At 37.3% G+C, this 16,486-nt stretch overlaps 1 protein-coding gene across 2 annotated transcripts in view; it reads right to left on the bottom strand.

Annotated features, from left to right (window-relative positions):
- FRMD3 (FERM domain containing 3) overlaps positions 1-16,486 on the bottom strand; it is a 79,815-nt gene that overhangs the window by 20,984 nt on the left and 42,345 nt on the right. The window contains exons 3-6 of one of the 2 annotated variants that reach the window (XM_053467052.1): positions 15,592-15,634; positions 8,808-8,886; positions 2,821-2,918; positions 1,632-1,755 (exon numbers count right to left, since the gene is read on the bottom strand). In XM_053467052.1, coding sequence (XP_053323027.1) covers positions 1,632-1,755; positions 2,821-2,918; positions 8,808-8,886; positions 15,592-15,634 — 344 coding nt within the window. The remainder of the gene's footprint in view (positions 1-1,631; positions 1,756-2,820; positions 2,919-8,807; positions 8,887-15,591; positions 15,635-16,486) is intronic. The other variant, XM_053467059.1, reaches the window with a different exon arrangement.

Here is a 16,486-nt window from a genome sequence, read left to right on the forward strand (position 1 = left end):
CTGGAGGCAGAGTGGCACATAGGGGGTCAAAAGGCATATCATGGGGCACAGTGGCATTTAGAGGGTTAAAAGACATATCATGGGGCACAGTGGCATTTAGAGGGTTAAAAGGCATATCATGGGGCACAGTGGCATATAGGGGGTACAAGGCATTTCAGGAGCAGAGTGGCAAGCCTGGGGGCAGATGTGCATTACTGGGGGGCAGGTTGAAAAAAAAGGAAATAAAAACAAAATATTTTTCTCCATCATTTGTTCACATAGTTTACATGAATTAACATTTACGGGTAAAACTTTTTTCCTATAGGGTCGTCTTATATTCAGGCTTTTTCTTTTTTTCATAAATTAATATTCAGATTTTGGGGGTCGTCTTATAATCAGGGTCGTCTTATAATCGAGCAAATACGTTATATATAAATTGGGCCCTTTCTAAGCTAAATTTAAGGTTTTTATATACAGCTCGTATGGCTCAATGACGGTTCTAAGTTTTATCTAAGAATTAGGAGTCCCTATCTATAACACAAGTGATGAAAACAATAGATATACATACTTGACATGACACCAATTGTGTGTTAAATAAAAATATTACAATAGTGATTTCACAAAGAATGTCATGCATCCCACATCCTCCAGGCCCTCAAGGCCCAAAGCAGCTGCTGGCAGCAAGTCTAAGTCTGCTTTCAGTGAACAAGTGTTGGGCAGGACTGCGTAGTACATAATGAGAATGCTACCTTCTGAATAAGTTATAACCATACCTGGGAACGCTTTGGGTTTGACCCTGAGATTGCCGGGTGAGCATCGCTTCTCTGGGTCAAGACCCGAATCCTCTGGGTCGTAGGGTTTCGACACGCCCTGCTCCCCGCCCATTTGATGGCTGCCGTCAGTGGGAACCCCCCTACCGTCAGCGGGAACTCCCCCTACATCAGTGGGAACTCCCATTGACGTCTGGGGACCTCCCACCGACGGCAGTGTGCAGTCCTGGCCACGTCCCGTGAGGGAAGGCTCCGGGTAGCCAGGTATGGTTATAGCTAACGCTATTACTGGGTCATTCAGTCTGACTCGCCCCTTGACCAAATGATGGCAGTGCTACCTTAGAGTGATAGCATTTTCAACACAACACAATATATCAGATGCTCCAGCTGCAAGAAAATCTGTAACGTAGAGGCAGGGCCGGCCGAAGACTTAACGCCGCCTGGGGCGAAGTTTAAAACGTCGCCCCCCCCCGCCGACGTCGGGGGGGGCATTTTAAACTTCGCCGACGCCATAATCTACGATCCCCCCCCCCCCGGTACTTACCTTTAAACAGTCCTGCGGTGAGTCTCCCTGCTCTGCCACGGTGCCGGCTTGTAATGCTGAGCGCCGGAAATTGACGTCACTTCCGGCGCTCTGCATTACAAGCCGGCACCGGGACCGAACAGGGAGACTCGCCGCAGAGGAGAGAGAGAGAGAGAGAGAGGGGCGCCGAGCGGGTAAGCGAAAACCACTCGGTGCCCCTCTCTCCTCCGCTTCAAAAAAAAAAACAAAAAAAAGCACTTGGGGCGGCAAAGTGCCGCCCCTTCTAAAGTGCCGCCTGGGGCAATTGCCCCAGTCTGCCCCATTATAGGGCCGGCCCTGCGTAGAGGGAAATATTTTACCTGAGTTCACTTTTATGAATGTCCATTATTTTTCTTTCAAGCTTCTGTGATTGTTTTGGGAATATCTTGAAGTCGCAGATGTAATTGTCAGGATGCTCATCAGGATCATAATCTCCAATTTCAGCTGTAGCAACAAAATGTATACACGTGTTTTTGTTTAACTGTTTTAATCAAAAAAAATATGAAAATGCTTTACCTGTAAGTTCATGACACTACCCAAAGAAAAATTAAATAGAAAAACATGTCAAAAGATTTAAATGCTTATTGCCCAATGTTGGTACCTTGTTGGGCAAGCAAAGATGCAAACTTCTAATGTGTAAACAAATGAGTAAAATAATGTAATGAGCGAAGAACTTTCAAGGGTACTGGAGAACTATCATCTGAGGTCATTTAATGGAGAATATTGTAAAAATGCCATAATGACTGCAAGCATGCCCAAATTACTTTTTTTTTTGTTTTGCCAACAAGAACATTTCACATGGAATGGCTTCAAAGCCTCTCATGTGATTCAAAGAGAAACAATTGTTTAAATTATCAAATTAGTTGAGTGAGTTGGAACAAAATTCTTTTTGACCATGAATCAACTGCTTAATGTGAAGATTCATTAAACAGACTTGCAGCTGCTCACACCAGTAACTGTGCTTAAATTCCATTCTCCACTATTAGGGAAATGTCCAACAGATAAGAACATCTATTAATATGGGCCCACTGGTGCTGTAAAGCTGTTCTTTATTTCTCATGTCTCTCTACAGGTGTTTTAGAAGACAACAGACTGGTACCGAACAACAATCACCTATTAGCCATTAAAGTCCAAGTTAAGTTACAAGGAGAAAAAAGGAAGGCATAGGTATTTTTTAAAAAATGTATACTACTGTGGGTTTACACATGTTCAGTATGCAAGAGAACTGTGGTTTTTAATCACCAACTTCACTGTGCATTATGGAGGCCCAATACCTGTCCACTTTCACCTGTAGGAAGCTGGCCCTGCATAATACAAAACTCAATGGGTGGATACTCTTAAGAAGCCTCACTAAGTTAACTATGTATTATCGAGGACTAGACCAAACTCTTCATAATGCATAGTAAAGAAAGTAAAGACATTGTCTACCAATGGTGGTAATCATCAGCAAGGGACCACATATGATGATGATGATGCCAAACCAAGAGAAGGTGCACATAGTTCACCAACCTTGAATAATACAGGCACCCAGGAATGCAGCATCCGCAAAAGAGCAGAGCAGACGGCCGTGGAAAATATCCCGCTTTACTTGCAAATATAGAAGGTACCTAAAAAAAAAAAAAAAAAGAAAGCACATATGGTTAACACGAGCTGAAAATATTGCATTATCAGAAATCATAGCATTTATAGTATATGTTCCATTGTGTGAGTCAGCATGGTTTAAGTATTGATGATTTATAGAACTGTTTTCATAAATTCATATTAAGTTGTATACGTTCCATTTGCCATTTCTATATTTTATTTGTGAGTTTTTGTTAGCTGTAAGAGACACATTACTGTAGATTTTATTCAAAGTCAACAATTGTAGATAACAGAAAAAATAGTAAAAGTAATTTGGGAGTAAACCCCAGATTATGAAGCACATCACTAATCTTTACGGAATGAAATAGCATCAAAGCTTAGATACAAAATAAATCAATTTGGTTTGTAATTTAAATCACGGATCCTGTCTTGATAGTTCTACTTAAAGCAATCACATTGGTCCTGAGGCTTTTCGCTCACAAATCGCAGATTAAAAGAATGGTAAAGCAGGATTTTTCTACAATTAATGAAGGCAAGGCTTAAAGTAATCACTATTTAATTACAGCAGATAAATACAAAACAAATGTTAATGGTTTGGGGGCCTTTATTATAAGCCCAGAACATGGGGAAGTTACGCAAAGCAAAGCTATGATTTTGCGGCGGCAAACTCGCCTGGGTTGGATTAAAGTCTGGGTCACAAAATTACAATTTGCAGATGGACCTAAATGTTGGTTGGCAATTGGAACTTAGTGTAGATTTAATTACAATAAGGCCACCCAAGCCCCCTTTCCGTGCCCAATGGGATGAGGTGGGATCCTTTAAGAGGCATGGCGCCAATCCGGTGCCTCCCTGCTCCATCAACTGTCTTGTTGTTTACACTACCCCTGCACCTATGTCTAAATCCCCAAGTAGAAATGATGAAGTATATCCTGTGAATCCTTTGGAAACTTTAAAAAGAGTCTGATGCAAAAATGCTCCTACATACATTCAGTGGCAGTGTATTGTAGAAAGACCACGGTCTGCACAGGAGGGTGTTTATATACTCCTGTTTACCAATGGCCCCTAGTGGTTGAATTGCATTGTATCATCCAGCAACATGAATGGAGAATAGAAATTCTTCTTTTTATTAATATGCATTTTCCTAGTCAAGCAATATGTTGGGCCACATCATGGTTTGTGTGTGTCTGAGTATGTTAGTGTGTGTGGGTATTTTAGTGTATGAACATATGTTAGTGTGTACATGTGTATTTGGATAGGTTAGTATGTGTGTGTCTGGGTATGTTCGTATGTGTATGGTTGAGTTAGTTTGGGTGTATTTTAGTGTTGAATATCTAGTTGTGTTGGTGTGAGTGCCTGTGTGAGTTGGTGTGTGCGTGCATGTTACCAGGCATGTCTGGATGTGTGTGTTAGTGCGAATGTCTGGATGTTTGTATGTATGTTAGTGTGAGTGCCCCTCCTGAGGTCAGGCTGTGGATCTGCCCCTGACTGCAGATGCATTTGCTGCATTACGGATGCTCCAGTGCAAAGTCTCTTACATTGGCACCCTGTTGTAACAGTTAGTTTGATTTAACATGTATAATGCAGTTAATAATACCAACAAAATTCTGTAATTTAAAAATTCCACACCAGACAAGTGTTCTGGATGGAAATATAGAATTGTACTATGTTGTGAAAGATGATACCTTTATCGGCTAAAACTGAATTACATTCAATAAAAAGCTTTTAAGACTACTTTGGTTCTTTTGCTCATAATTCTTATCTTTTTCATTAAAAATTATACATAGAGGAGAAACCTAAATAGTTTTGACATCTTGTGATCTCATATAATTTAATTAGCAAATAAAGGTATAATCTTTACCACAAGATAATGTTTTCTCACCACAAGATTGATGTTTGCTCCCTTATTCCCTTACGAAAAAATTACTGCAGTTTTTCTGAAGTAATACTGCAGTTTTTTGGACATGAAAAAACTGCAATACTGCACTTTTACTGCAGTTTTACTGCATTTGTACTTCACTGTACTGCAGTTGTACTGCAGTTATTTTTGTACGGAAGTACAAATGCAATAAAGCTGCAGTACATTGAAGTACAACTGTAGGTTTGCAATATGAAAAAAAAGTGCACTAAATGGGCGATAATACTGCAGTAAAACTGCAGTACAGTGAAGTACAAATGCAATAAAACTGCAGTAAATGTGCAATAATACTGCAGTAAAAGTGCAGTATTGCAGTTTTTTCATGTCCAAAAAACTGCAGTATTACTTCAGAAAAACTGCAGTAATTTTTTCATAAGGCTTGTACTATTATCATATCTGTAGTGATTGTGAAGAAGCACCAATGAGAGAACAACTCTTTTGTGTAGAGTATGAGAAACCAAAAGATCTACACAGCATTCCTTATTTGGGACTTAAGCTTCATATACTTTTGTAGTTCAGCAAACTGTCTAGGTTTTTAAAGAAAAATGTAGGTTTTCTTTGGGGGAATGGGTTCTTGTCACATTTCTCACTTTGTTTGTTGCCTGTGGGTATCAAAATGAAGAGCAACTGAGTTGCAGAAAGCAAAATTCTCATATCTGAAGCTGACAGCATTCAGTGTGATGGCTATGCAGATAACGCTCCGGAAACATTTCAGCTTCAGAAAAATTCAGCATGTCACCGTTTGCATGTTATAAGTCCAAAATGAGCTATTTGTACTTTTTGAAGCCTACTGATCAATTCAGATTTCCAGCTTGCCAAAAATACAATTACTGTACGTTCTGAGTATTCATTTAGTTAATGGTGTTGCTACTATCCTGTTCCTGATCACAGTATTTTTTTCATCAAGATTAATTCTGAGAAAAAGTGGCACAATCACCATGGAAACTAACAAATTGGTCTTTATCCTTATGGTCCAACACGAAAGATCCGTTCTAAGGCTGGGTTTTATTTTATGTCTTAACACAGGCACTAAGGGGTGGCAGCAAGTCAATATGTATAACTTATTTACAGTCAGGAATAATCGATAGGGTCATATATTTTACTGTTTTCAACAAAGTAGGCAACACAGGTGTGACTTTTTCTCTTGAGTATCAATTGGTGAAAAAAATCTTCACTGATTTGCGAAATAGTTTGTTGGTGGATTCAGTATCTTTATATTTGAGGCCGCCTAAATGTCCCTACAGCCCTATCAAGAAAGAAGGCTTTGAAAAAGAACATTATTTTCCCTGGAAATTGAAACCATAAAGACTTACACGGTGAAACAATACCAACTCCACTATCTGCATTTTTCACTGGCAGGAGTGCTTCTATTCAAATCAAGGGAATGCTTTCTGCCCATCTGCGTACGGGGTCTAGCGGGCTGACAGGGACACAACAGGGCCTGGGGGGAGGGGTAACACTTTGGAGCAATACCGCACTGGAGGGGACATGACAGGTGCTGGAGGAGACATGGAAGGGCCTAAATGGTACAGGGGCTGGTGGGACAAAAGTATGTGCCTCTACAAGACAAGATCTGGTGTGGGTGATGTAGTGAAGACGATATGTAGGTATTTGTAGGTGATCTAGTGGAATGATAAAGGTTAGTGTAAGGTTATCTGGTAGTAAGAGCTAATATGGAGTTTGGTATCGGTTATATGGTAGAAGGGGACATTATATGGAAGAGTCATTTGTATGTGATTTAATGAAAGGAAAGCAAAATACGGAGATTGATCTAGATTAGTGCTGCACAACTCGAGTCCTTGGGGGCACCAAACAGTCCACAAATTCTTGTCTTCGGGGGAAAAAAATGATTGGAGCTGTTTTTATCTCAAAAATGGAGGAGGAGGGCCCTACAAGCTTTCTTGCACCAGAGCCCTTTGCTCACTAGTTCCACTACTGTTTCTGTAGGATAATGGTAGTGACAGTTACTAAAGGAAATGGATATAGATAGTGTTATCGCTTTCTTGGTTTTCTTAAGAGGAACCTAATATTTGAATGCTATGTTTTTGTTCAGGTGTCCAGTAAAACTATGAGAATGGCGGTGACGTGTATCTCTGCCTGGATAAATACTGGCAGCAGACTCCACGTTCTCTATCAATGTGCTTGTTGGTTTTAAAAAAAATAGGCAGACTAGGTATTTCTATTTTGGTTTCTTAATACAGTATTTAAAGCTCTCTGGCCACCAATGGCCCTAGATATGTCTGTGGTGCAGACATCAATTTACTCTGGGGTGGGGCGTGGAGACCTAAGGAGTACCACTATTCTAGATGTGTGTAAGCGTAATTCTCATATGGTGTTCTCGGAGATTTCCCAAAATAACTGTGATGTTTTATATACTATCTTTCCTTATTTCTTAACACTGCCTAACATTGTGACAAGAATCTCAAGCGATCTAACATGTAAAGAAAATGCTTCCGACTGAAAGTGTGATGAGCAGGTGGCACATAACAATCTTATTACTTTTTCATTGTAGGTTTCTGTTTCCCTAGGAGCGTGTTAAGAATAAATGAGTTACTGCAGAAGACACTTATTATTAGCAAGACTGCTATCACCTAGGCAAACACCGCAGTTATTTGAACACAATCACTATAATGTGTATTTAACTATTATGAAGGCTCAGGTTTTTTTAAATATTTAGACTGAATAAACAATTGACTGTTATGAATGTGAATTATTGGTTGTTATCCTTTAGAAATATGTATCTAACAAGGTTTTCAAGTTAATAGAACAATATAAATATTTTATGACACAGTGTATAGGTGCCCTTTGGATCAGTAGTATACTTACATTGGGTGCTGTTCTAGGTCTAACTCTCGTCCTCTGTCTTCACTGCTGGGCACCAGAATATGTCTCTTAAAGGCATGTATCCCTGTGCACTGCATATTATGGTGCCCGCTCGGCACAGTTCTTCATAGTATAAATGGGCCGAATGGAGAGCAGGAGCCCACCGGAGGAACTCATCGCACAAAAGGACAATCTGCCCCTGGTTTTTCGGTAGATGTCTTGTCTGCCCTTTTTGCTTGATGTAAAACTTCATAGCTTATTGAGTTCCTGGCCTTAGCTAATGTTCAGGCTAGTTTAATGCCTATTCTGTGACTGCTTCCATGTTCTCACTGTATAAAACTCATCTGTTTCTACGGGAAGGTGATTTAAAGACATTCGACCATCCCCTTCGGTGAAAAAAATACTTTGTAGCATTATAATATAAAATATGTCATATAAAATGTATAAGATGTTTTTATGATTGAGCATTTGTGGAATTATATTATGCACCAACTATCAAATAAGCTTTTGATATCCTGGTAAATTTTAATTATTCAACAGCTGCCCATGGCCCAGTCATTCCACCATGGGATCACATTAGTTGGTCCTTGTGTCTGGGTATGGCTAAAGAAGGGGAATGTGAGTATGATTGAGAAGGAGCAAAAGAAAAAGATTTGATGCTGTCTGAATATTGTGTTGAATATCTGGGGGAAATTTGAAATGGGGAGCCACATGTCTTCCATGTGTTCATTGGGTCTGTGTCTAGGAGGTATGTGGTCTAACAATTGAACCATGCACAATAACTCCTGATTTACAGCCACTAAATTTCCAACATGATGGGAGATCAACATTTTGGAATACCTTAGTAGATTAGAGATTCACAAACTAAAAAGTAAGCTCTATCACATATGGATGATTGGCTTGGACATATATACATACATAGCATCTCACGCCACAAGACCACTGACAGACACAGATTTCTAGCCAACATTCCAAACACAAATTAAAAAACCAACCAAGCCCTTTCTTCAGAAGTAACCCACCACGAACACGGTTATCTTGGTGAACGAAGTGAAGCAACAGAACAAGACTTAAAAACTGAAGGTTAGATCTCTAAATGCCAACATCACTGGCCTTTTCACTTAACGTCTAGGTACATCAATTAAACTGACACGACACACATACAGACAGGAAATACCTGGTGAGCTCTTCTTTAATCTTCAAAGGTTCGTGAGGGTAGAATTTCACTCTAAAGCACATGGTGTATGGTGGATGAGCTGAAACGTTATAAAAAAAAAAAAAACAAACAAAAGGGCATGAGAACAGCAGCAGAGTATAATAATTTGATGAAATGCAGGAGAGGGGTTTTAAAACAGTGAAATGGTTAGATCTGCGGTATCAGCCAGTGCAGTGAACCAAATAGCATTCTGCTCATGGCATCAGTGGACAAAAGGTGATGCCAAAAGCAGATACGAAGAATGAGTACATTTTATATACAGTGTTGACAGCTTAATGGGGGGGGTATGAGAAGCGGTTGTCTTTGGTATGGTGTTCTTAAAGATGCTGTCCCACTAAGACAAAACAACAAACTGCTCTCTCTAGAATGTTAAGCCAATACATCTCAGCAGATCTGTATATTTATTTTCCCCCCTGAAATCTTTATCACATAAAAACAACACAAACAAGCTATTTTCTGTTGTTATGGCCGGCATCAGTGCCTCCTTTTTTTATCACACAATTAAGTAATCCCCCGAAGGAAAACGAATGAGGCATATTAAGATTTCTGGAGAGGATGTTAATTTGTAGCGGGAATTATGTTTTTAATGCAGCACTTAGTTCTAAAGTGTAGGAGGAACAGCACCTTTAAAATAATTACCAGTGGTTTCAAATTACTACTTGTAAAGCCCTGCTTTTTATTAGCTCATAATGACTAAATAAGTCATATACTGGATATACAGTGCATTATGTAGATTTGTGTTTAAATCAGCCAATATCATTAATACTCTTCTTTTGTGAAGGAGTTTTGGACGCTGTGATGCCATGACACATCCGCACATATTGGAGCTAGAACACGACCATAGACAGCCTTAAACACTGAATGTGAACCACATTCAAACAGCCAGTCGATAAGGAACTAGTTGCTTGCAATGACCACTGATAGATGTTCACACAGACCAGAGACGCAATGTATTCCAGCAATACCGAATATAATAAAAGCATCCATTTGCCAATGCATCGTTACACCATCGATGGAATGCATTACAGAGTCCTAGGGAATACATAGATATATTAACAACTGTGTGCAAAAACCTATACACACACACACGTGTATTGCTGTATATACAATAGTTCAAATATTTTGCATGACGTCTCAGATCCAGTATTATGAATATATAATGTATTTGTGTTTCCCCATACATTACCTTAAATGTGCTCATATTTGGGGGGTTTATCAATAGAACCATAAGGCTTCGCCTTTCAATATAGTAAACATAGTAAAACTATATGTAGTATGAAGTTGGGGTATTTTAATTTTCAGATGACCAATGGTAAGAGGGTGACATCAAACCTTTATTTCATACAGATACATATAAATTATATCTATTATATAAATACCTGTATATGGAAGCTAGAACCAGGACATACTGGTATGCATTTTTGAAACCATATATTAAATTCAATAAAGAACACAAGATTTTAAACTGATAACAAAACACAAATGTTTTTAGATTTAGTGTTCGCTGGGCAAATCACAACTCTCTTCAGTTGTGTCTCCATTGGTTAAAAACAGAGGTAACTTTTTATAGATAAGAACTGTGTATTGAATGTGTGGCATTATAAATGTCTTATGGGCCACAAAACTCCTTGGCCGCTTGAAAAGAAGCTAGCCCTCTTCTGCTACTAACACCTTCACGTAAAACCCTGTCTTCCTCAAAGTGACCAAAATCCATTAGCATGTTGTATAAGCAAATGATACGGCCTAGCAAAAAGCCTATTTTCCCAAAATACATAAATAATATATAACGTCCATTTCTGACATCAATTCTATGTTATGGAACCCTCATTGAGAGTTTCTTTATCTACTTCATATGATTATACATACTAAAAATGTGGTAATACAGAAATACATTGGAAAACTATTATTTAAATTCTGGCTGACAGGTTGTTCAAATACTCTATTTCTTTAAACTGGTTCAAGCATTCTACCCTTTAAATGTCACCGTGTATCATAAGCATGGATACACAAAAAGCTACTCATATAATAGTTGTGGTGTCTTGCAGTGAGATTTGAAATTCACGGACCATTTTAAAGAAGGCTTTCAGCAAACGCTATACTATGTTCCCCACGGGCAACACAGATAAGCCTGCGATACATTTTTAAATAGACACTAAACAAAGTTTTCCTATTTTGCCTCTCATATTCCATTTAGCACTGGAATCCACAGTATAGCCCTTGTGACTTGGTGTAAAAACATGTGTAAAAAGGATATAAAACACATATTGTGTATTTGAGAGGCCTCAGTAATAATGCAACTCCGGCAGCTAAAAAAAGAAAAGGCTGCGGTATCAGGTTTATTTATTTATATCATGCTGTCTTCATTGGACAAGTACTGTGTAACATTATGTAGCCCCAATTCCAGCCCTATGTTGTGCCAGTTTGATGTGGTTACCCTACATCGCCACTAGGTGGCAGTGCAAACAGGATAGATATGTTTTTAATAATCTGACAGGTTGGAAAAATATAAATTAATCTAAATACACATTCTGTCCAGATTACCAAAAAATATACATAAAAGTAGATGGAGAAAATTGGGCCACGTAGTGTGATAAATGATGGTCATCACCCACTTCCTCTTTACTGTGATAGTTTATTGGATTTTTTGTTGGATTTTCTTGTTGAGTTTTAGGATCTCAGGTAGAGAAGAACTTTTATCTGCATTATTTAGTATTTTTTTCTTGTTAACATCTCTTATTAATGAAAGCCTAAGGAAAGATCTGTACCCACATTCTGAGCAATGATCACGGATCCAGAACTACAATAGTTGGTCCACAGCTATCATTTAGCCAGGGGCTACAAACAGACTACATTTGATAATGTCATAAAGGACATGCAGCTTGTCACTTTTAATCATCAAGCAAGATGTATAAAAATACCGTGTTGTTTAGGTTTTTTTTTGCATTGTGAATGCAGTTTTGTATTTATAACTTGTAATTTGTGTATGGTAACAAAAAGAAGCACAATTGCAACTTTTTTTTAAATGTCTGCTACAAACTTCTCAAAATGACATTATTTTCTATTATTTTGTACATTATTTATACATACGACAAGTTGAGATTTTTATCCCAAAGACATACTGACACAATCTCCCAGTAAGCTTCCACACGCTGCAAAATGAGACTAGTTACTGTATAAGTCTTCACCTTCATTGCATTCTCTTTGCAGTGACGTACTGGTATATATCCTGGATCATTTTAGGTCCTGACATGTCATCTTAATAGTTCAGCTGAACAACTTGATTTGCAGTGTGTCTGTTTGGAGGTTGTCCAGCAGTACCTTTTGCCACTGTTTTACTGAACACATAGTGTGCTATTTTGACCTATGACTTCAGGTGACAATCTTATGTTTAATTACTATACATGAAGTATAATAATGTTAACAGAATTATAATAGGATAAAGTCAGTCATTGATTGGCCTGTGATGAACTATACAATTATGTTCTTCTTCCGCTGAGGAAGTATTAGACCATTAGCGCTTGGCAGTCATTTTTCACAGATCCCAAGTAGCATTGGATATGAAGCTCATAATATATTTGACTTACTGTAATAATTGCGTATGGCTATTTTGCCATTACCAATATAGTGACGTTACTCGTATAACAATATGGCGCATGACAGCCAAAAACTTTCAAGATCTAAGAGGTCTTGCTTAAGTTTTTTTTTTTAATAATTCAGCAGATGATCAAGGTTTTATTAATTTATGTAATTAGGATATCTTCTAATTCTTTATTGGGAAACTCAATGCATGAATATTAGAAGAGGCTTTTCTACATCTTGATATCTTCTGTGCTCAACTTGTCTTCTTTTTTGAAGGAGCTACAAGTAAAATATTTAATTAGTGCTTTATTATTAGTTTATGTTTTTGTTTATGTTTTGCATATTATGTATTGTATCTCTCATCTGGTAGATTTGTTTTAATGCTGCTCATTATGTTTTAACACCAGTATGTGTGCTAAGCATTGCTTATTGTTTAGTCATTCTTTTTTTCCTAAGTTTCTTTTGCAATCGCTGTAGAACTGACTTATAAGCACTAAGACTGGAAATTACTGTCAACAGATGGAGCAGAGGAGATCTATTTTTACAAAATCTGTTTGAAATGCACTGCATGAGCTAAACAGTGTTCGCCTTCTTCATATTTCCTGTAGGATTATCCTCAACCTCTCAAGTAATAAGGGGGAAGAAGATATTTCTAAATTTACCGTAATTATATACTAGCCAAAACCGTTTTTTCTTACACTGGGCTCAGTACTGTATACATGCAATCTCGCAAGAGTAGGTCTTTTGTTTGTTTATGGTTTGTTAACTTTTTATATCGGGAATGGTATTGTAAATGTATAATTTTGTATTCTCCATCAGTGTAATAGTGTTATGAAGTCTGCTGGTGTGCTATACATAAAATCTATCAATATTTGTAAATGATTAATAAATAGGTTTGCAAGGCTTTAGATATACAAATACGTTTTAAAGCAGTGTCAGCCTACAAGCCCAAATGGCACCCTTTTACCAGCCATGTCATACTAAACATTGTAGAGCATCTCAAAACCCGGGAAAACTTCATGTTGATGGATAACATGAGATGTACAACTCAGCAGAAATCAATGAACACTTCTTCATTAAATGTGGATCTCGTGGAAAATGTATGGCTCTTAAGTGGAAACCCAACATCAAAAACAAAAATGATTGCGAACCAGAAGCATCAAACCCAGGCGGTGCAACATGAAACAGATAAAAGGTACGTTTTATTTTGATTTAACCAGATAGTAAAGAAAAACACCCGAAACTGTGTAATTTTTCAATATGTGACACATACCAATTTCATATTTAATGATTATGTAGAACAGTTTTCATAAAGTATATTTATTTGTATTGAGGTATTTCTGTTCTCTCACCCCAGAAATGTTCACACTGCCACATGGAACTAAAGTTAAAAAAAGAAAATAAACAAACTTAACAGGTTTTGCGAACTGAAAAACAAGTCTGAAAGCAGTAATTCACCGTGTTAATCACAGCCCACAGCGTACATGGTGTTTATGCAGAAGATAATTACAGACATGTTAAACTCTGCCTTGGATATATATTTGATACTGCTTGGTACTTTGCTTCAGTGTGAAATTAGATCTGGATTTGAATGTACAAAGGGAGACTTTCTTTGAACATATAAATGGAATCTTTAATTAAAATTACTTACATTATTTTTTTTCTAAAGACTTAAAAGTAGGTTTTTTGGAGTTGCAAAAATCATTACTTTTTACTAAATAAAAACTAGGTGTCACCTATTAGTGTGGAGGGGAATCTGATGAATAGCCTAGGTGATGCTTTAACCCAGGGAACACATTTCGCACACCAGCCCTTACTGTTCAGACATCACTAATACTTATAACATGGGATCCATAGAAGGACAATAGAAGAAGCACCTGGGTATCCTAATTACTAATTAAATATTGAAAAGAGCAATTAAATTATCCATTGGCCAACTCATCCCTCTCGCTTATAAGAACCTTACCAGAGATGGTTTTTCATAATACATAGCTAATTGTGTGAAATCAAATGAATGTGACTATACCTAAATATTTAGTATTTGGATAAATACCATATTCTGTACGATGTATAAATAGTTTTATAAAATCACTCAATATTTATAATACATATCCACTGATGTTATCTGTATGTTTAGCTCAGGGTTCAGCCAAGATCCGACCTTTTACTCTACACAACTCTACACAACTCAATTTAGTATTCATTTGCACAAAAGGAGAGGGAATTAATTAGATGCAGGACACAGATTTAATTGGGATACTGTAAGATGTGTTATTAAAAAGATCTAAAAAAAAAAAAAAACACTGAATGAAACAGTTGTAAACTTCATTTCACCAGAACGCGAATGAAAATCACGTAAGCAAATATTACACACATAGGGATACCGCATTAAGAGTTCATCTTATCATACTAGAAATTTAGGAAAACCTATGTTTGGCTTTATTGATGTAGTCAAAGCAACTTGTAGGAAGTACTTAATGACTATTTTGAAACTAAAATTGTGGATAAAACAGTTCTGATCTCAGTGATATGTATAGGGCCAGCTTTGCCTTTAAACAGATTCCTCTAGGTCAAAGTGAAGTAAGTGTGAAAAACATGACACTCACATAATATCTTATTATAAATTAAACTTCTCAAGGAGATACTAGACTTTTGTGTATGTTTGGGTTATGATGGGTTTAAATACCATGTAAATCATTAGTAAGTATTACAAAAAAAACCTAAGGCCCTCCAGCTCTGGAACCATCCACTAGACATGGTCAAATGTTTAAAAAGTGCTCTTTTCAATCAGTCACACCAACTAATAAAATAGTACATCTGAGTGGACATTTCTGCTGAATACTATGGTCATAAGACCATCTTTATTCATAATACTAAATGTACCTAACTCACAGGAACCTCTCCCGGATTGAAAACTCTGAATTAACTGAAAACTATTTTGATGTCACACAGTTTGGAATTTTGCCACTATTCTGTTGTCTAGTAGCTCAATGTCACGTATTCACGTAGTGTTAACAAAAACACTACTAGAACAACAGACAGCAGATTTTTGTGAAATAAACAAGTATTCAGCATTTTATAGTTGTTTACTTATAGCATTGGTGGTTTCATCATTGTGCCACTTAGACTTTAGACTGTAATTACACCATAGGCTAGGAAGACTTACATTTCATTTGCTTGGCAATGGGCTTGTTGGGATCGAGCCAGTGCTGAAAAGAGAAAGCAGAGATTTTAAAGTTAGACTTATGTCTAATAAATACGATTTTAGATTATTTAGCAATGTACATGTGATGTGCTCAGAGTCCAAAGGCAACTGAACAACAAAGCCAGAGCTGAACTGCTAATCGTTCTTTCCAATAATTCAAAAGTGCCTCAACTTAGTGATTTTGGGAGAAACATCTTTACCTCTTATCTGATATCATACTTATTAAACAATTGTATTCAGCATTTCTTAAATATTAACAAGTGGAAGGATCATCGCTAAGGATTAGTTATTTGTGATATCCTTTTTTGTTATGCAAATCAGAGCTTTTTCCCAACATTAAGCAGGGATTTGTGTTTGATAATCTCTCCATTTTGTTTCATAGTACAGTGACCTATATAATTAACAAAGAGTACTAAAACATAGCAATCACGTCTTGTACCAATTATTTTACCGCCTCTCTTTACAATCTCTTTTATGCTCTATTTGCATTTCTTAGATGCAAGGTGGCAAATACCTTCTGTGACTGTTGCTTGTAATATATCATATATATTATGTTTTAATATATTTAATATCCATGCAATTTAATGGTAGGTCAAAGACGGGAAATATTTCCTGCAAAAATAGTATTGCAAACAGACTAGAGTACCCCGGCATACGCAGCTCAATCAAAAATCCAGACCCTCTGTCTGTGGGTCTAGAGTCCGGGAGTTCAATAACTCAGGTATACTATTTTTCTGGACATTTTCTCACATGGTATATAACCTAAAGGCATTGCTATACACAGTTCCAGGAGGGAGTTAACTGAGCATACAGGGTAAACCATGACTACCTTTCCGTATTCTATTATTACTGCAGA

Source organism: Spea bombifrons, chromosome 1, assembly GCF_027358695.1.
Source record: "Spea bombifrons isolate aSpeBom1 chromosome 1, aSpeBom1.2.pri, whole genome shotgun sequence".
Taxonomy (NCBI): Eukaryota; Metazoa; Chordata; class Amphibia; order Anura; family Pelobatidae; genus Spea; species Spea bombifrons.